This window comes from Choloepus didactylus, chromosome 14 (assembly GCF_015220235.1).
Source record: "Choloepus didactylus isolate mChoDid1 chromosome 14, mChoDid1.pri, whole genome shotgun sequence".
Taxonomy (NCBI): Eukaryota; Metazoa; Chordata; class Mammalia; order Pilosa; family Megalonychidae; genus Choloepus; species Choloepus didactylus.
Genome location: NC_051320.1, coordinates 98,155,093 through 98,176,835, shown reverse-complemented (window position 1 = coordinate 98,176,835; position 21,743 = coordinate 98,155,093). Strand labels below are relative to the sequence as shown.

Genomic DNA, 21,743 nt, shown 5'->3' with positions numbered 1-21,743 from the left:
ATTCATGCATTAGAAAAGGGGAAATTTTTCTTGAATCAATAGTCGAAGCTCTCACGTCAAGAACCTAGAAAAAAGCAAAATAAACTCAAAGTAAGTAGAAAGAAAGAAAGAGTACCTATAGCAGCAGAAATCAATGAAATTGAGAAGAGAAAAATGATAGAGAAGATCAATGAAACAAAGAGCTGGTTTCTGGAAAAGATCAATAAAATTGACAACATTTAGCAAGACTGACAAAAAAAGAGAAAAGACACAGATTACCAATACTGAGAATGAAAAGGGGTCACTACAGGCTCTGCAGACATCAAAAGGATGATTAGGAAAAACTTTGAACAATTCTGCACACATAAATATGACAACTTACATGAAAGGGACCAATTCCTTGAAAAACACAAACTACCAGAACTCACCCGATATGAAGCAGATAATTTGAATAGCACTATAATTATTAAGGAAATTGAATCTGTAATTAAAAACTCCCCAAAGAGGAAATTTCCTGGCTCAAATGGCCTCACTGGAAAATCCTACCAAATATTTAAAGAAGAATGAACACCAATTCTATCCAATTTCTTCCAGCAAATGGAAGAGGAGGGAATACTTCTCAATTAATTTTATGAAATTAGTATTACCCAGATACCAAAACCAGGTTACATCAACACCAAAAAAACAAAAACAAACACAAACTACAAACCAGTATCTCTCATGAATATAGATGCAAAAAGCCTTCACAAAATATTAGCAAACAGAATTCAGCAATATATAAAAAGAACTATACCATGACCAAGTGGGGTTTATTGCAGGGTGCAGGACTGGTTCAAAATTAAAAAATCAAACCATATAATTCACCATATTAACAAATTAAAGAAGAAAAATCACACAATAGTATAAGTGCAGAAAAGGCACTGGACAAAATTCAATACACACTCATGAAAAATCCTCTTGGAAATACAGGAATAGAGGGGAACTTCTTTGGGAAAGAGCTTCTGCAAAAACCCTACAGATGACATTATACTTCATGGTGAAAAACTAAACACTATCCCTGCTAAGAGTGGGGAAAAAAGACAAGGATGTCTGCTGTCATCACTTTTATTCCACCTAGTGCTGGAAGTTTCAACCAGTGGAATTAGGCAAGAAAAAGAAATAAAGGCATACAGATTGGAAAGGAAGAAATCAAACTGCCCTTAACAGCAGATGACATGATATTTTATGCAGAAAATCCCAAAGGAACTACCAAAAGAACTACTAGGACTAAAAAGTAATTTCAGTAGGGTTGCAGGACATGATAAAATACAAAAACCAATTGTATTTCTATATACTAGCAATGAACATGTAGACCCCAAATTAAAGTTTAATACCATTTACAATAGTTAAATAAAAACTAAATACTGGCTGTAAATCTATCAAAACATGTACAGGACTTGTACGCTGAAAACCACAAAATACAATGAAAGAAATCAAAGAAAATCAAGTAAAGGGAGAGACATAACTGTGTTCATGGGCTGGAAGTCTCAGTGTAGTAAAGCTGTCAATTCTCCCCACACTGATGGACTGGTTTTATGTAATTCTCATAAAAATCCCAGCAAGGAGGCGTTCCATTTCTGGGATGACAGCAGGAGGAGCTCTGCAGGCCCACACCCCAGAGAAGTAAGCAAAACTGGAGAACACGATAAAAACAACCACTGCATTCATCTAAAGCATCTGAAGGCTGCACCAAGAGCACACAGCAAACGAAGAAACATTTACTTGAAGAAATCAACTAATGCTCAGCTCAGCAAGGTCAGTGACAGTCCGCGGCATCTCCTCGCCCTAGTTCAGCTGACTGCTCCCCCACGCCAGGAGTGTGGCCCATGGGGGCTCCTCTCCCCTCAGCTACAGAGCACGGCTTCCCACCTCCCGTCGGGATGCTGACTTCCTGGGTGACTTGGAGGGTGGGGGGCTCCCTTCCTACCCCGCCCCCACCCACAGGAGTGCAGGCCCCGACACCTGGCATCCTGAGAGCCCCCACTCCACCTTGCCCACAGGGTAAAGTTTCCACAGCTGGAGAAGCCGCCTAGAGAGCTGCCCCAGGGAAAGACAGCTCTGAAGCTCTCAAAGGATCTGATTTATACTAAACATAATGTGGGGAAGTTCAAGCTAAGGGTAATTTCAAAAACAATAGCTCACCTTAATTAAGAGCAAAAAGATAACCCACAGCCCAGCTACTTCCCCTGAGAGAGCCAGGGAAAGGGCTAGCTAGGAAAACTTCCTGGGGTCAGAACGAACTTCAAAGTCTGGCCTCAAATGTACTCCTGCCCAAATTTAACTGGGTCTGACGCTGAGCAACTCATGTCCCAGGGCACTGTCAAAACAACAGAGCCATCGGGCAGTGACTGGTCAGGGAGAGACAGGAAAGCCCTCCTAAGAGCAGTCACAGGGCGACTGGGCACACGTCCAGGCCCTGCGCTCCGAAGTGCAGCACCAAAGGCTTCGCAGTGTGAAGCTAAGGGGAGAAAAGTGTCACTAAACCAGCCCAGCTGGGTCACAAAACAAATACGCACCCCAACAACAACCCCTGGAGATGGGGGGCACCTGATATCCAGAGTGGTACAGTGTATTACCTAAAATGTCCAGTTTTCAAAAATGATGAGAACGCAAAGAAACAGGAACCCATGATTCATAGGCAAGTAAGAGAGCAGGCAAGAAGCCAGTGACCAGATGTCGGATTTAACAAAGACTTCAAAGTAGCCATTCTGAACATGTTCAAAGAACTAAAGGAAACCGTGGCTAGAAAAGTAATGTATGATAACGATGTTGCATGAAATGAAGAACACCAATAGAAAGCTAGAAATTATAAAAAAGAATCAAATGAAAATTCTAGAGTTGAAAAGTACAATAACCAAAATAAAAATTCACTGGAGGGGCTCAACAATAGATTTGAACTGGCAGAAGAAAGAATCAGCGACTTTGAAGACTGATCAACAGACATTATGCAATCCAAAGAACACAGAGGAAAACAGAGTGAAGAAAAATAAGCAGAGCCTCAGAAAAATGTGTGACACATTTCAAGTCCACCAACATGTGTGTAACTGGAGTACAGAAAGAGAGGAAAAGGAGAAAGAAGCAGAGAGAAGAGGAAGAGAGAGAAAATCTATTTGAAGAACTAATGGCTGAAAACTTCCCAAATATGCTGAAAAACTTTAATCTACACATCCAAGAAGCCTAATGAGCTCCAAGCAGGATAAATGCAGAAATCCACACCCAGACACATTGTAGTAGTAATGATGACAGCCAAAGAGACAAAGAGAAAATGCTGAAAGTAGAAAGAGAAAATCAACATATCATGTATAGGGGAGTCCCATTAGGATTACAGCCAATTTCTCATCAGAAACAATGGTGGCTAACGATGAGATAACATTTTCAAAGTGATGAAAGAATAAAACTGTCCATCAAGAATCTTATATGCAGCAAGACTATCTTTCAAAATGAAGGCAAAATAAATATGTTCCCAGATGAACAAAAACTGAGAGAATTTGTTGCTAGCAGCTCCACCTTACAAGAAACATTGAAGGAATTTCTTCAGGCTGAAAGCAAGTAACACTAGATGCTAATTCAAACCCAGACACACAAACACAACTGGTAAAAAAGCCCCAGTAAAAATAATTATGCAATTATAGAAGAAAGTATAAGTGCATATTTTTCTCCTTTCTTCTCTTAACTGATTTAAAAAGCAATTATATAAAACAATATGTAAAAAAATTGTAATGTTGAGCCTGTAACACAGAAATGTAATATATTTGACAATAACAACACACATTAGTAGCTGGGAACAGAGTTGTACTGGAATAAGGAAATGACACCAGATGGTAACTAGAACCCACAGGAACAAACAAAGATAACCAGAAATGATAAATATGTAGGTAAATATAACAAACTGTATAAATATATTCTTGTTCTTCTCTCAGCTTCTTTTAAAGGCATAAAATTACATAAAATAATCATAATAATTATTGAGTTTGTAATATATATTTTAATATGTATAATAGCACAAAAAGAGGGAAGAAGGAATAGAGATACATGAGTAACATTTCTACAGCTCACTGGAATTAAGACAATATAAATTTGAAGTAGATGCTGAAAAATTAAGATGTGTATGGTAAGCCATAGAGCAAACACTAAGAAAATACCCCCCCCAAAACAAAACAGTGGAAAAAAATCATTAAAGGATTTAAAATGTTATACTAGAAAATATTCACTTAATGCAAAAGAAAGCAGTAAAGAAGGAATGAATAGTGAAACAAAAAAAGACATGAGAAAAATAGAAGACAAGTAAAATGGCAGATGTAAATCCAACTATATCAATAGTAACATAAAACACAAATGGAACAAATAATACAATCCAATGGTAGAAGCTGTTATACTGGATAAGAAAAACAAAACAAAACAAGATCCAACCATATGCTGTATGAAGCAGACACACTTTAGATTCAAAGACACAAACAGGTTGAATGTAAGAGGATGGAAAAAGACACATAATACAAAGAGTAACCATAAGTAAGATGCAGCGACTATATACATCTAACACAAAATAGACTTGAAAACAAAAAACTACTGCTAGAGATAAAGAGGGACATTTTACAATGATAAAGAATCAGTCTACTAGGAAGTTTCAGCAATTATAAACATATATGTACCTAACTTCAGAATCCCCCAAGACGTGAAGGAATCCCGCCCTGACAGAATTGAGGGAAGAAATTAACAATTCAACAATAACTGCTGGAGACCTCAATACCTCTTTCAATGATGGACAGAACAATTAGGCATAAAATCCTACACACACACAAAAAATAAATAAAAGACTTGAACAACACTAAACAAAAAACTAGACCTAACAGGCATCTATAGAATACTCCACACAACAATGCAAAATACAAATTCAAGTGAATATGGAATGTTCTGCAGGACAGACTATATGGCAGGCCTCAAGAAATCTAAAAGGATTAAAATCATACAAAGTATGGTCTCTAACCACACAGAAGTGGAAGAGGAAATGAATAAAGAACACTGGGAAATTCATAAATATGTGAAAGTTCAGCAACACTACTAAATAACTAATGGGTCAAAGAAAAAAAATCACAAAGGAAATTAGCAAATACTTTAAGATGAATGAAAGATGAAGAAACAGAATATCAAAACATGTTAGATATAGTCAGAGCAGTGATGAGAGGAAAATGTATAACTACAAATGCCTCCATTAAAAATGAAGAAAGGAAAAAAAAAAGAAAAAGAAAAAGAAATATCTCAAATCGACCTAATCTTTTATATTAGGACACTGGAAAAAGACAGTGAATTAAACCCAGAGTAAGCAGAAGGAAGGATATAACAAGAAATAGTGCAGAAATAAATGAAATAAAGAACGGAAAAACAACAGAAACATCAACAAAATCACGAGGTGGATAAAGAACAACACAATTGATAAACCTTTATCTATACTGTCCAAGAAAAAAAGAGGGAAGACTTTAATTACTAGAATCAGTGGAGACATAACTTTGGATCCTTCTAAAACAAAAAGAATCATAAAGGCATACTAAGAACAAATGTACACCAAGTAGAAATTCATATGAAATGGACAAACTCTGAGAAAGAAACTACCAGAAATGGCTCAAGAAATAGAAAATCTGAATAGATCTATAACACTAAAGAAGTTGGCTTAACAATTTAAAACCTTCTCACAAAGAAAAGCTCAGGCTTTGATGGCTCAATGGTGAATTCTACCAAACATTTAAAGAAGAATTAATATCAGTTCTTCACAATCTCTTTCAAAAAATAAAAGACAAAGGAACAATTCCAAACTCATTCTATGAGGCCAGAATTATTTGATACCAAAACTAGACAAAGACATCACAAGAAAACTACAGATCAGTATCTCTTATGATGCAAAAATCCTCAACAAAACATTAGCGGATGAACCCCAGTAATATATAAAAAGGGGTACACACCTTGACCGAGTGGGATTTATCCTAGGAATGTAAGGTTGAGTCAACACAAGAATACCAATGTAATACACCACATCAATAAAACAGAGGACAAGAATCACATCTCAACTTACACAGAAAAAGGTTTTGAGAAAATTCACTCCCTCATGATAAAAACATTCAACAAACGAGGAAGAGAAGGAACCTGCCCCAGCCTGAGAAGGACCATCTCGAAAAACGCACCACTAACGTTCAACTTACTGGAGAGAGTAGACGCTTCCCCCTAAGATCAGGACAAGACAAAGACGTCCACGCTCACTGCTTCCACTGAGCACGGTCCTGTAAGTTACAGCCAGGGCAATTAGGTAAGAAAATGAAATACAAGCATCCAGTCTGGAAAGGAAGTAAAACTCTATTTGCAGACGACATCATCTCTTATATAGAAAATCATGAGGAATCCACAATAAAACTATACATGCTAATAATGAGTTCAGCAGCAATATTTGATACAAGATCAATACACAAAAATCAACTGTATTTCTATATATTAGCAATGAGCAGACTAAAAATTAAGAAAACTCCTTTTACAGTAGCATCAAAAAAATAAAATACTTAGGAATTAAATTTAAAAGAACAAAACTTACATTCTGAAAGCTTTATGACATTGTTGAAAGAAATTAAAGAAGAATTAAATAAATGGAAGGACAATCCATCCTCATGGATTGGAAGACCATGTTATTAAAATGGCAATACTCCCCAAATTCATCTACAGATTCAACACGATCTCTAAGAAAATCCCAGCTGATTTCTTTGCAGAAATTGATATGCTGCTCTTAAAATTCAGATGGAAATTCAAGGGACGCAGAATAGCCAAAAAACCTTGAAAAAGAAGAGTTGGAGTCACCGTTCCTGATTTCAGAATGTACTATAAAGATACAGTGACCCAGGCAGCGTGGTGCTGGTGTAAGATGGATGTAGAGACCAACAGAATAGAACTGCTTAGTCCAGAATAAATGCACACATGTGGCCAGCTGGTTTTCAGCAAGGGCGCCATGATCATCCAATGGGGAAAGAGGAGTCCTCTGCACACATGGGGCTGGGATGACAGATGCCCGCATGCAGAAGAGTGGAGTCGGACCCTCCTCACACCGTATTAAAAAATCACCTGAAAATGGATCAAAGACCTAAATGTAAGAGTGAAAACTACAAAACTCAGCAGAAAGCATAGGTGTAAATCTTCTTGGCTATGGATTAGGTAATGGATTCTTAAATAAGACACCAAAGTCACAAGCCACAAAAGAAAATATAAACGGAAGATCACTGAAATTTAAAAACTTTTTTGTTTCAAAAGACACCATCAAGAAAGTGAAAAGACAATTTACAAAATGGGAGGAAATTTTTGCAGGTAATTTATCTGATAAGGGACTTGTATTTGGCATATATAAAGAACTATCATAACCCAATTTAAAAAGACAACCTCATTAAAAAATAGGCCAAGAACTGCAAGCAAGGACTCAGACAGACATATTTGTATATGAATATTCATCACAGCATTATCCACAATGGCCAAAAGTTGGAAGCGACCCAAGTGTCCGTCAACAGATGAACAGATAGACAGAACGCGAGGGTGGTTTAAAGCTGTATACACCCCAGAAACACATGTTCTTAAATTCAATCCCTTCCTGTGGGTGTGAACCCGTTGTCAGCAGGACCTTTAGATGAGGTGACCTCAGTTAGGGAGGTGGGGCCTACTCGATCAGGAGGGGTCTTCATCCCATCACACGTAAGTGGAGTGAAATTCAGACAGAGAGAGAGAGAGAGAGCCGCGGAGGGAGCAGCAGAAGCTGAAATCCAGGGAGCCCGCAAGAGGAGGGAGAGGCTGGAGACGCCACCGCGCGCCTCGCCCCGTGACCGACTAAGGACCAGGGCCGCAGCAGCCGCCCCAGAGCGCCCGTCTTCAGGGAGAGAGCGTCGCCTTGATGAGGTCTTGATGTGGACTTTCTTTTAGCTCAAAATCTAAGCAAATGAATTCCCACTGTTGAAGGCAAACCATTTCATGGCATCTGCTTCAGCGTCCGGGAAACTAATTCGTAAAAGAAGTACAGGGCTGGCACCTGCCACAGCGTGGATGAAGCTGAGACATCCCGGTGAGTGAAACGAGGCACACACAAAAGCACAAATACTTTATGATTTCTCATATAAAATACTAAAAATAAGCAAACTGATAGAGACTTCTATAAGTTGGGCTGGGGGAAACGAAGAGTAACTGCTGAATGGGGATGCATTTTGGTTGGCAATGATGAAAATAGTCTGGAAATACATAGTGGTAAAAGTTACACAATATACTTAACGCCACAGAATTGTCTACTAACAATAGTTAAAAAGATTTTTACACTGTATATTTTTACAACTGAAAATAAATAAAATTTTTTAAAAATGGGTAAAGAATCTGAATAGACAGTTCTACAAAGAAGATACTCAAATGGCCAATAAGCGTATGAAAAGATGCTCAACATCACTGGCCATTAGGAATGAAAATAAAAAACGCAACAGAGTCACATGATATACCATCAAAATGGCTAAAATAAAAAACAGTGCAATACCAAGTGCTGACAAAGATGCAGAGAAACTGTCACTTCCACAGTGCTGGTGGGAATACAAAACAGAACAGCCACTCTGGAATAGTTTTGCAGTTTCTTAAGAAAACCAAAGATGAGGCCCCACCTGATCGAGACGGCAGAGGGAAACGCTTCAGGGTTCACCCCCCACGGAAACTTTGAACAACCAGCAAGAACTGGCAGAAACAACTTCTCACAGCTCCAGAAAACAGTTCAAGAACTGCAGTGACAGGGTGAGCACTGAATCAAGACTCAGGCCACTAAAAAAGCAGCAGGATCTCAGGCACCCTGGCTGCCCCCTGCCACCCCGTAACAGCTCAGTGTGGACCAGCCTCCTCTTCCCGAGTGGGTCCCAGGGCTCGGTTCTGCAGGGAGCGGAGTAACCCTCGGGTGCACACTGGGAGCAGGGCTGTCTGGGCGCACCCGTCTGTACGAGGACACAGTGCAGGCTCGCTGTCCCAGAACAGGCCCTGTGTGCAGAGGGCGGCTCAGCGAGCTCGCCACAGAACCCTGGGGGAGCAGGCAAGTGGCTGCCTGGGGCAGGGGACTGCTGGCTGTGGGACCTACAGGGCAGCTCCCAGGACCCTGAGGAAATGCTTCCTGGGGCAGAGAGCACATTCAGAACCATTACATCGGCGGAATTCCCAGGGCCACACGTGCCCGAGACAAGAGGTATGTGCAGGAAGGACAGGGTGGCCCCGTGCTGTGGCCCGGAGCTCTTCTCCAACCTCACCGCACAGGTAAGGCCTCAGCGAGTGCTCCCACAGGTCAGTCTGCACAGACTGGGAAAGGGGCTTTCTTTTTCTTTTTCTTTGTCAGCTCATAGCATTCAAGGACTCTACCATAACACAACCTGTACACAAGCTTTTAATGTGTGACAACACATTAAAATTTCAAAATATCCAGGTTTTAGCAACGATTACAACACATACAAAGAAACAGAAGTGACAGCCCAGGCAAAGGAGAATATTAAAGCATTAGCAAGCATCAGTGAGGAAGATCAGACTTAGGACACACCAGACAAAGACTTTTAAAAAAATGGTCCTATACAGGCTCAGAGAGTTCAAGGAAAACACAGGCAAAGAATGAAAGGAAATCAGGAAAACAACAGGTGAGCACAAAAAGAGTATCAATTGAGAGGTGAAAATTATGAAAAGGAATCAACTAGAGCTGAACAACTCAGTAACAGAAATTAATAATTTCCTAGAGGGGTTCAACAGCAGATTGGAGCTGGCAGAAGAGAGAATCGAGGAACTTGCAGATAAGACCATTGAAACCATCTCATCTGAGGAGCAGAAAGAGGAAAGAATGAAGAAAAAGTGAACAGAGCCTCTCAGGAACCTGTGGGACACCATCAAGTGAAATTAAACAAACAAATCCATCCATAATAGTATTAAAAATAATAATTTACTGAGGAATAAATTTAACAAAAGAGGTGTGTGTTGGCTTGGAGCTCTGTAGCCCAGAAAGTCACGTCCGTAACCTTAATCCATCCCTGTGGTGCGAACTGACTGTGAGGAGGACTTTCTGATGAGGCTCCTCCAGTGAACGGACTGAAGACCTTACTGAACCGGGACGGGTCTCAATCCTCTTACCGGAGTCCTTTAAAAGCAGAATGGAATTCAGACAGAGAGAGAGAGAGAAAACCACAGAGGGGCAGCCAGAAGCTGAAGGTCAGTGGACCCCGGAGGGAAGGGAGAGGCCGGGAGCGACCCCCGTGCACCGCCAGGCAGCAGAGCCCCGGAGCAGGGATGACTGGCAGCCGGCCCCAGAACGCCACAGAAAGCATCGCCTTGGTGACGCCTTAATTTATACTTCCCTTTAGCCTCAAAACTGTGAGCCCATAAATCCCCATTGTTTAAGCTGACCCACTGCATGGTATCTGCTTAAGCAGTGAGGGAAACCAAGAGAGTAAGATCTGTTCAATGAGAACTACAAAACTACAAGTGAGAGAGAATAAAGATCTAAATGAATGCAGCGACATCCCACGTTTATTCATTAGACGATTCTAGTGTTAAGATATCAGTTCTCTCCAAGTTGACCTAGAGATTCAACACAATCCCTATCAAAATCCCCGCAGGCTTCTTTCCAGAAATTGAAAGACTGAGCCGAATAGTTATATGGGAATGCACAGGACCTAGAAGAGACAAAATAATTTCAAAAAGAAGGGAGGTGAAGAACTTCTACTACGTGAGGATGTAAATGACAGTGAGCAAGACCGTGTGGTGCTGGCGTTAGAAGAGGCCCAGAGGTCAGGAAAGACCGAGGCCGAGGCCACAAATAAGCCCAAATAGTGGTCAACTGAGTTTGAGAAAGGTGCCAAGATAATTCAACAATTTTTCAATAAATGATGGTGCAACAAGTTGATATCCACATGCAAAACAAAATAAAACAAAACAAAACAAAAAAACCTTAAACTCTCAGTATAAAAATTAACTCAAAATGGATCACACACTTAAATTTAATAGCTAAAACTATAATACTTCTAGAAGAAAACATAGAGGAAAATCTTCATGACCTTGGGTCAAGCAAAGAGTTTTTAGACACAATACCAAAAACAGAAGCCATAAAAAACAAACAAAACAAAAAGCTGGACATAATTACTGTTAAAAACTGCTGCACTCCAAAATACACCACTAAGATGATGAAGACAATATTTGCAAATTGTGTATCTGATAAAGGGCTTGGATTTAGAGTACATAAAGACTCTAGCAACGCAGTAATAAGACAAATACTCCAACTAAAAAGTGGGCGAAAGATCTGAATGAACATTGCATCAAAGAAACACAAATGGCCCATGGGCACGAGGTGAATGCAAATCAAAGCTCCAGCGAGATGCCCCCTCCCACCCAAGAGGAGGGCTAGAATCTAAACGACAGATGATTACAAGTGCTCATGAGGATGTGCTGGCGGGACAGAAAAGGGTGCAGCCACTATAGAAAACAGTTGGGCAGTTTCTTAAGTAAAGACAGAATTACCAGATGAGCCAGCAATTCCACTCCTAGGTCTACACCCAAAAGAGTGAAAACAGCGACTTGGACAGCTACTCATCCACCAATGTTCGCAGCAGCGTTATTCACAACAGCCAAAAGGTGGAAGCCACCCAAGCACCCATCAACAGATGAAACGTGGTAGTCCCCACAACGGACGATGATTCGGCCATGAAAAGGAATGAAGTGCAGGTACACGCAGCAACAGACACGAACCCTGGAGACCTCAGGTTGAGTGCAAGAGGCCAGACAGAAAATAAATACGGTAGGATCCCATTTACACGAAGCATCTAGATTAAACTGTTCACAGAGACAGAAAGGAGACTGGGGGTGTCCGGGGATGGGGAACGGGGAGTCACTGCCTAATGGTATGGAGGTTCTGTTCGGTAATGACAAAGTTTTGGTAACGAATGGAGGTGATGGTTGTACAGTATTGTAAATGTAATTAATGTCATTAATTGTACAGGTAAAAGTGACCAAGATGGCAAATTTTATGTTATGTGTATGCTGCCATAAGAAGTTACATTTTTAAAAACTGATAGCAATGGATGATAACCCACTGAATAAAATAGGAATCCACAAATACACACAGACAGAAACGCCTAAATGAGTGGGTGAACGGGGGGAGTGGGGGAGAGAATGCTTCCTTAAAAAGGGCACCACCCAAAAAACACAGAGGAGATGGGATTAGAAGCTGGACCCCCACCTCAGACCATCTCCCTGGAAATACTGCTGGCCAGCAAGGAGACAGTGGGAGAAGCTGGGAAGACAAGGCAGCGCCTGCAGGGTCTGTGAGGCTGCCCCAGACACTCCAAATGAGTGGCATGCCCCGAAACGCCTGGTCTGCCATCTGCAAGCTGTCAGGGGCCTGAGAGCACAGGAGAGACAGAGGGAGGCCAAGGCTGAAGGAGACAAAGGTGGCATTGTGGGGACAAGTGGCAACAGCAAACAGGGCCTCTGGGAGTGATGGTGTCTTCTATTTGTGATGTGTGTCTCTAGTCATGCAATTTTTCTCAAATTCAAAATTGTTTCAAAATTAAAAGCAATGCACCAAAGATCCCTTAAGGGACAGGCAGGCCCCATTTCCTCACCCAAAATACAACCGTTAAAGGAAGCTTGCCGGAGAAAACCGCCCCCCTCCCCCTTATCTTGCACCACACTCCCCGTTGCCTTGAGCAACTCCCGCCACCGCCAGTGCGCAAGCACAGTTGCCAAAGCAACTCCCGCCCGCTGCGAACAGCTTCCGCGTCCTCTCAGAACCAATCCTAGCCTTTGTCCCTTCAGCATTGCCATATAAGGACCCCACACCCCTACACCGACCCCGCCCTCTATGCCAGCCTATATAACTTGTGCTCACCCCTGAATAAAGGCTCTTGGTTTTACCCTCCTGAAAAAAGCGTCCCGCCTGTTTCCTCGCGCCGCCCTCCACACCTTGCACGCCACCGCCGGGGACCTGGCCAAGTCCCCCGCCTCGCCCTCGCCTCCGGGAAAGAGCCCCCGCCGCCGGTACCCTCCGAGCAACGCCGAGAGCCGAGGGTTCAGCAACCGGCCGCCCCCCGACGCAGTAAACGCGACCGCAGGGACAGGGGAAAAAATGTAGAAATATTAAATCTCCTCACCTGGGGAATTCCTGATATTCTTGCGAGCATTGGGGACTACCAGTTTAGTAGGCCGAGCCCTCAATCTGGGGGCTTTCCCTTGTGAGGCTTGTTGCTGCAAAGGAGAGGCTGAGTCTACTTACAAATGTGCCCAAGAGTCACCCCCAGAGAGCCTCTTTTGTTGCTCAGATGTGGCCTCCCTCTCTAAGCCAACTCGGCAGGTGAACTCATTACCCTCCCCTCTACGTGGGACAAGACTCCCAGGGGTGCAAATTTCCCTGGCAATGTGGGACATGACTCCTGGGGATGAGCCTGGACCTGGCAATGTGGGATTGAGAAAATCTTCTTGACCAAAAGAGGGAAGAGAAATGAAACAAAGTAAAGTTTCAGTGGCTGGGAGATTTCAAATAGAGTAGAGGTCACTCTGGAGGTTATTCTTATGTACTATATAGGTATCCCTTTTTAATTATTAGTGTATTGGAATAGTCAGAAATACCTGAAACTGTCAAACTGCAACCCAGTAGCCTTGATTCTTGAAGGTGATCATATACCTACATAGCTTACACTGTGTGACCACATGATTGTGAAAAGCTTGTGGCTCCCACTTCCTTTATCCAGTCTATGGACAGATGAATAGAAAAATGGGGGCAAAAATTAATTGAAAAATAGGATGGGCTTAGGGGATGGGATGTTTTAGATGTTTTATTTTTTTACTTGTTTTTTTTCTCATTCTTCTTTATTATTATTATTTTTGGAGTAACGAACGTGTTCAAAGGCTGATGGTGGTGATAACCGCACACCTATATGATAATCCTGTGAACAACTGATTGCAGTGTGGATGACTGTATGGCATGTGAAGATATCTTAATAACACTGCAGGGATTAAAAAAAAAAAAGGGAACACGCCAAGCAGGCCTGTGAACCACATGTCCCTGGAACACGGACTTGGCAGCGCCCCACAGCCCAGCAGCCCCAGGGAAGTGGAGTCCCGCCTGCTCCAAGAATGAAGCACAGAGGCCAGAGCAGGCTTTGGGCCAAGGAAACGGGGCAGTGGCAGCAGGAAGGCAAGTGCTGCTGACTGAAGGGAAGAGGTGGACGGGGTTCCGGGGGACACTGGAGGACACCTGTGCTGATGGGGGGCCCGGGAGGGGCAAGACCAGGGGCCACCGGCTGGGAGCCCAGGAGACATTGCCGGCAGACACCCTCGGGCCCTCCTGGGGCAGAGCTGCCGCCTGCATGGCTGCAGGGCCCAGTCTCTACCCACAGCCGTCTAGGGGCCTGGGAGCCGCCCAGGCCCAGGAGGACGGTGCTCCGGCCCGCCCCCAGTCCTGCCTCCTGGGAATCACGCCTTGAGCGTGGGCTGGCCCTGGTGACCCACTTCTCAGGGGGGACTCGGCAGAAGCAAAGGCTGAGCCTGCCAAGAGCGGGTGCAGGCGCTGCCTTCCGTCTGCTCGCTCTCTGCGCTCGCCCACTCGCGTAAAGGGAAGGCAGCTGCCCCCAGAGAGGCCCCTGTGGCAAGGACTGATGTCCCGGCCAGCAGCCCATGAGGCCCAAGGCCGGCCTGCACCGTGTGAGAGAGTTGGGGAGTGGAGGGTCCCCAGTCAAGCCTCGAGGTGACCACGGTCCCAGCCCGTGAGACCCCGAGCAGGGGACCTGGCCGAGCCGCGCCGCCTTCCCGACTCCAGACCCCGAGAGAGACAGCCTTGCTGTTTTAAGCCATGAGGTTTGGGGTGGCTCGTCGTACAGCAGTGGGTGACCCCTGGCTTGGCTGGGCTCCAGGAACCTGGGGCTCTCCCAGCTCTGTCATCCTACAGCCGTCAGGCCACGCCAACCTCAGCAACGGCCACCACGCGTCCCCACTCCTGAGGGCACTTGACCGAGGCGGGAGAGAGAAGGGAGCTCTGCATGGGAGCAGCTCGGCAGGCCCTGCTCTCCTGCTCTGTTCCTGCCACATTTCTTTTTAAATTATCACTCAAGGCAGCCGGGGCACCGTCACTAAGGAGCGTGGCCAGTTCTGCAGTCGGAAGCTGGGCAGTCCATGCCCAGAGCCCCGGGGGGGTGCCAAGGACACCCACAGGGGCCTCGGGCAGCGAAGGCGGTTCACAGTTCCAAACGAGACGGTCAGCGTCGCAGGAGGCCGGGGTGGGGGTCCTGGGGTAGGGACCCGGGTGGCGCCTGGGGGGCCGGGAGTCCCCCCTGGTGGAAACTGTCGGGGACACATCCCCTGCACCTCAGACGGCAGCGGAAGCAGCTTTGTGGCCACCCAAAGGGGAAGGGCAGAGATTAGAGATTTACTCGCAGCCTAAATTATTCACAAGAAAGGGGAAGGCGCCTCTTTAACAAGCCACCACTTTATGAAGCAAGGTTAACAATTTCGCTTGATTCAGTGGAATATTATAAACTCTCTGGGGCCCGTTTGAGGGCTCCCACTTCAAGCACAAGGTGACAACTCAGCACTTTTTATATTATTTAGAGAATAAAATTAACCCTCCAAGGCCCAGGCTGCTGCCTCTCCCAGTGAAATCCGGGCTGCTCAGCGCTTTCCTGTATATAATCGCAAGCCGCTCTCCATCACGTGGGGGCGGGCCCGGCACTGAGGCCGAAGGGACGCGGCAAGCACTTCCGCTAATGGGATCAGGGCTCCGAAGACGGCTCTGATATCTTCGTTTAGTGGGAATATCTTAACAGTAATTGCCCGGGGCTTCTGGAGGAGCCCTGCTCCCCAGAACTGGGCATCAGAGGTCTGCAGCCCACCCCCAGGCCAACCCGGCCTCCCAGGTGACTGCCAGCTCCCTCTGGTGTCCGGCTCGGCCCAGCCCTCACCTGGTGGGGCACTCGGGGGTCACCCCAGCCTCGAGGCCACAGCCCCCCACACAGCCTCCTCCTGGCCCCTCCGCAGCCCCCTCCAGGCTGGCGGTGGGCGAGCCAGGTGCAGCTGTGGTCCTGTCCAGTCGCCGAGCCTGGAGCCCGCCCTGCCCGGGGCCCTGGACCCTGCGGCTGCAGCCTGCCCTCGGTGTGGGGGGCATGACAACATCCGGGCCAGGCTGCTGTGGATGTGGTGGCTCTGGGCAGCAGCCCTGCCTGCCAGCTCCTCCTGGGCACGGGCAGCCCCCACATGCCAACCTGTTTATGTTCAGGGAGGCTGCAGTCCCCCAGGTAAGGCTGGCAGGACAGGTAATTAGGAAGGAGAAGGAGCCAGTTCACTCAGCTGTCGGGAGTTTGCCGGCTGAGAGATGAGTGCCGGGCCGTTCGGCAGGGCCCCGGGCAGCAGTGACAGCGGCTGCCCGGACAGAGCAGATCAGGGGCACGGGCAGGGTCCCTCCCTCCCCTCCCCTCAGATGTCCCCTCCCTGGCCTCCGCTCAGCCCTGCCCTGCCCAAGGATGCCTGCCCCTCGCCTCCCTGGTGGGCCCTGGCCCACGGCCCTGTCCACCTGTCCTCCAGGCTGGGGGAGAGTCACAGGTGTCCTGGTCCTGCCCCAGTCTCTGAGCCCCGACCACCACGTGGCACCCCCAGCCCCCACCTACCTGAGCCACCAGTCTCCCCCGGGAGGCAGCGGGAGCATGGGGTGCTGGCCCTCACCCCAGTGCAGGGCCCCAGTGGGCTGCCCCTTCCTCCCCAGCCAGGAGGCCCCCGTCACCAACAGCTCTGGATTGTCCACAGCTGCACCCCTCCTTGGGGTATCTGCTCCCCAACTCCAGGTGTCCAACTTACCCCACTGTGTGTCCATTTTGGGGGCTCAGTCTCTCCTCTTCCACATGGGAGGTGCCCGAGGACCTGAGCTGGCCCCCCAAGGCCCCCCACACTGTGTGACCCAGATGAAAACTGGCTTCCGGGCCCCACTCGCCTGTGGGATGGATGGGAGAATGGGCCCCGGGGGATGCTGGGACGGAGAGCTGAGGGCGGGCAGAAACCACGGTCAAGCTGAGCACCCGGGCAGGGTGGGCACAGACCCTCACCTTGGCGCCCAGAGGGCAGTAGCCCTTGAGGAAGTCGTTGCAGACCTCAGCCTTGCGGGACACGTAGACATGGCTGTATGGACACTCACTGTTGCTGCAGATCCCCTTCAGGAAGTAGGAGCACACGGGCATCTGGGGGGACACGGGCCATGAGACGGTGCCCCCCTCAACCCGCCTGACTCTGTGATTGAGAACCTGGGCCCTACTGTCAGGAGGAGCCTGCGTGTAGACCCCCATGGTCCCGGCCACAAGGACACAGACACACGGATGTGGGGTGCCTGCCGACAGAGGGTGGACACCAGGAGCTGAGGTGTGGGGACCGCGGCCGGGCCAGGCCCTCTCACACCTGCCCTGCTCTGCCCAGGTGGGAGCCCAAGCCCCGAGTGGGCGGGGTGGGGGCGGGGACCTGGCTGCCCCACCTGGGCCCCACCTGCCGAGCCTGCCCCATGCCCAGGGCTGGAGGGTGGGCAAGATACCCCAGACCCGACCCCTCGCTGGCGGCCTGGCTCCGGGGTGGGGGCCGCCCCTGGTCCCGAGAGGACGCAGCAGCCCTCTGGGCCCCGAGCAGGAAGGGCCTGGGGATGTCGGGGGTCCTGGGTGAGACAGAGCAGTGCCGGCTCCAGGCAGGAGGACGGCGGGGGCTGCTGCCTGCAGGCCCGGGGTCCAGCAGAGGAGGGGACCCTGGCGGGCAGCCCATTTGGCTGGGGGTCCCCGTGGTGGGCTGGCTGGGTGGGAGAGGCCTCGGAGCAGCCCAGGACGAGGGGCACTGGGGCCTGGGGTGGGTGCAGGGTGAGCTCACGATGGGGCTGCCCCAGCCTCCCCCCAGACCACCCTTCTTCTGGGTCCTCAGGGCACCCCTCCAGCACCACTGCCCACAGCAGACCTCCCGGCCTGGACCCCTTGTGCCCCCACAGCCCACCGAGAGCCGCCCAGCACCTGCCCACCCGAGGAGGCCCCTGCTGCCCCTCAGGCGGGACAGAGGTTCAGGAGCCGCCTTTCTTTCGGGGCTGGGAGGCGGGGGAGAGAGCAGAGGAACAAAGGGTGATTTGACGGGGAAGAGTTTATCTTTAATTGTCTTTTAACTGCGGCCGCGGAGCGGAGAGCGGCTGGGGGCTCTCGTCGGGGCTGGCGCTGGAGCTGCTGCAGACGATTCCCTTAATGTGCTTTTTGATATAGAGCCCAAATTAGTCTAATAAAAAGGATAATAAAGGCAACTCTCGCACCCAACGAAACTCCTCCTGGCTGTCAGGCCGGGGCCATTACTGAGAGGAAGCTGTGTTCTCGTTTCAATTAACCTTGTTTGCACCCCACCACGTCCGCACAAATAACAACAGCATTAATTCAGGCGCCGGGCCCACGTCAGGCAGCACCGCGCGGCTCGCAGCAGCAGCTAATGAACCTGAAACTCGACGTGAACCTCCAAATTGCTCACCACAGAGTTCCGAGGCTCGATTAGGGAGGAAAATGCTGATTCTGCCTGAGTCCTCAAGGGGAAAAGCTGTTGCAGCAGCTGCCCTGGCCGCTCCTTCCCGCTCTGAGACCTCCATACGGCCCCTCGGTGCCAGCCCCACCCCTGGCCCCCGGCTGCCCCAGGCACTCGCAGGAAGGGGTGACTGGGGGCCTGGGACCCTGGGCACCCCACCAGCAATGACCCCTGACCTCCCAGCTCCTGCAGCCCTGACCGGCAGGGAGGCCGTCTCCACCTCAAAGCCACAGTCCTGGACCTGCACACCCCAGGGGCATCACCACCGGCCACCCCTCACCCTGGAGCGGCTCACCAGCACAGCTCTCGGGGCACCCCACCCCATCGCGGGCAGCTTTGACGGCTGGGGAGACTGTGGTGGGGCTTCAGGGGTCCTGGGGCCCTGGCATGGCTGGCGCCATGAGAAGGGGAGTGGGCCCAGGCCAGGAGACCTGTGGCCGGCTGAGGAGCCCCGGGGCCGGGAAGCAAGTGGCGGCCCAGGGCAAGGGGAGGCGGCGCCTGCAGGCGGGGGCAGTGCCTGGGCCCTGGCCGGGCTGCACTGACCTTGTCCTTGGAGACGTGGTGGGAGAAGGGGCAGGTCCCATCTGTCTTCTTACACGTGCCGCGGAGAAACCTGCGGGAGCCGGGCAGAGGGGCTGGAGGACAGCGGGGAGACCTGCCACCCTGGGGGCCACTGTGGGCGCCGCGTGCCCGGGAGCCGCGGGGGCGCGGGGTAGGCACCTGGTGCACACGGCCACCTTCTCAGGGTCGTGGATGTAGGGGCAGCAGTCGCCGCGGCTGCACCTGCCGAAGCGGTTGTAGTACATGCAGTATTCCTCCCGCCGGCGCTCCTTCTTCTGCCGCGCCTGGCGCACGACGGCCAGGCTGCGCTGCACCGCCCGGCTGCAGGTGCAGGAGGGGGCGTGAGCCGAGGGGCCTGGCCGGACGCCCCTGCGCCCTCCACACCCGCACCCACCCAGCCCCAAGCAACGCACCTGGCCAGGGCGCGGCTGCCGCTGCTGGCTGGGTCCAAGCGGCCTGTGGAGAGAGGCCCGTGAGAGGCCGCACCCCTGCCCAGCTCTCCTGCATCCCGCCTGACTGGGCCCTGGGCTCTGGCTGCTCCCAACCCAGTGGCTGAGGCCCCCAGAGGTCCCCTCCTCCGGGATGTCGGCCTTCTGTCCGGCTGGGGGCGGAGCGGCTGGTGCCCCCGGCAGGCCGCGCTGAGTGGAAGGGGGCCACCACCTCACCTGGTGGCCCTGGGGGTTCAGCTGCGAGGCAAGGGGGTCCCGGTCACACCAGGGCAGGGGACGTCCCGCACCCCAGGTCCCTGGATCTGCAGGCAGCTGGCCCCAGGCAGGGTGCCTTCCCCCGAGCTGCCCACAGCGGACCCTAGGCCACGGGGCTGGAAGGGGCTGGAAGGGTCACTTCCCACGGCACAGCCTCAGCCCAGAGGTGGTTCCCTGTCACGTTTTAAAGGGTGAGAAACAAAAGCCAAAACCAGAGAAGTGCGTGCAGCAAGGGCAGGAGGGTGCCGTCTCGGGCCCTTCCCAGGGGCTGGCCAGACAAAGCCCTGAGGCGTGAAGACCAGCCTCCCCTGTCCAAGATCACAAACTGCAGTCCGCAGAGGGGCTGGGCAGCACCCAGGTGGGGGGTGGGGCTCGCAGATGGGCCCACTCTCATCACATGGCCCTGGCCAACCCTCTGGACACGTGGTCACCTCTCCAGGATCATGGTGGGGGGCAGGAGCCTGTCCACGACAGTCCCCACAGGGCACCCGCAGGAACGCACCACTCAGCAACTCCAGGGGCCCGAGGCACGACCAGGCCGGCCCGGAGGGAGGTGGACCGTGGGATAGTGCTGGGCCCTGCTCCTCAGCCCCCGCACCCCCCATCTGAGCGCCGGGGTCTTTGATGCTGCCCCAGAGCCCCCGCCCCCACCCCACTAGCTCTGCCCAAGAGAAGTCTGGGAGTCTGTCCCAGCTGCCCGGCCCCCCCATCCCTCCACGGCTTCCTGTGCTGGTGACAGACAATTCCCGGGCCTGGCCCCAGCTCATCCTCTCCCCTGGGCGCCAGCCCAGGTTAGACAACATGTTGAGGCTGCCCTCGGCCCATCCAAATCCAGCAATGCCCCACACCATGCATCTCCCCATTCGTCTCTGCAGCCCTCCACCCCCTTCCAGGAAGGGTTTGCTGGGGGTGTAAACCTGCTGTGGTCGAGGGGGCTCACTGGGTGAGCCTGGAGGCTGGGGTTCGCTGAGCCCCCGAGCCTCAGTCTCCTTGAGTTTCCATCCGGGCTCGGGGCTGTGGGCTGAGGGCTGTGGGGCTGAGGGGCTGAGGGGCTGGGGGCTGAGGGGCTGTGGGGCTGAGGGGCTGAGGGCTGAGGGGCTGAGGGCTGTGGGGCTGTGGGGCTGTGGGGCTGAGGGGCTGTGGGCTGAGGGGCTGAGGGCTGAGGGGCTGTGGGGCTGAGGGGCTGTGGGCTGAGGGGCTGAGGGCTGAGGGGCTGTGGGCTGAGGGGTTGAGGGGCTGAGGGCTGTGGGCTGAGGGGCTGAGGGGCTGAGGGATGTGGGGCTGTGGGGCTGAGGGGCTGAGGGGCTGTGGGCTGAGGGGCTAAGGGCTGAGGGCTGAGGGGCTGAGGAGTTGAGGGGCTGAGGGCTGTGGGCTGAGGGGCTGAGGGCTGTGCGCTGAGGCAAGGGTGGTTGGCAGTGGGCTTGGGGTGGCCTGTGTGTGGGCGAGTGGCCCAGTGAGATCCAAGAGCTGCCAGGATGGCACCCAGGGACACCTCAACGCCATCTGCCCCCCATCTGCCCGTCTGTCTGTCCATCTGTCCCACTCGCAGGCCAGGCCTCTGAGGGCGGGGTAGGTTCGGGGTGAGGTCAACCCCTTCCCGTTTTCCGCTCCTAACGGGCCTGCGTGGGGCTTGTGGTGGGAGTCTTAGCAAGAACAGAAGGCACCTTTGCAAATGCCTCACAGTGCTAAAAAATGCACATAAAGTAGCTGGCTCCAGAGAGGCAAAGACGCCCCAGCCCGAGAGGTGCTAAAAAGTTTCCTGAGAACCCTCAGCAACCTCGAGAGCAGAAGGCGCTGAGCGTTCCAGAGCTTCCACTTCCCGGGGAACTTCCCAAAATAGATGCTGCCTCCCCCAGCCCCAGCCCAGCCGGGAGGAGCCACCCT

At 50.4% G+C, this 21,743-nt stretch overlaps 1 protein-coding gene across 3 annotated transcripts in view; it reads right to left on the bottom strand.

Annotated features, from left to right (window-relative positions):
- The window catches only part of ZC3H3 (zinc finger CCCH-type containing 3), an 84,162-nt gene that overhangs the window by 10,182 nt on the left and 52,237 nt on the right, over positions 1-21,743 (bottom strand). For 2 of the 3 annotated variants that reach the window (XM_037803354.1, XM_037803357.1), the window contains exons 6-9: positions 19,569-19,611; positions 19,315-19,476; positions 19,138-19,207; positions 17,112-17,243 (exon numbers count right to left, since the gene is read on the bottom strand). In XM_037803354.1, coding sequence (XP_037659282.1) covers positions 17,112-17,243; positions 19,138-19,207; positions 19,315-19,476; positions 19,569-19,611 — 407 coding nt within the window. The remainder of the gene's footprint in view (positions 1-17,111; positions 17,244-19,137; positions 19,208-19,314; positions 19,477-19,568; positions 19,612-21,743) is intronic. The other variant, XM_037803355.1, reaches the window with a different exon arrangement.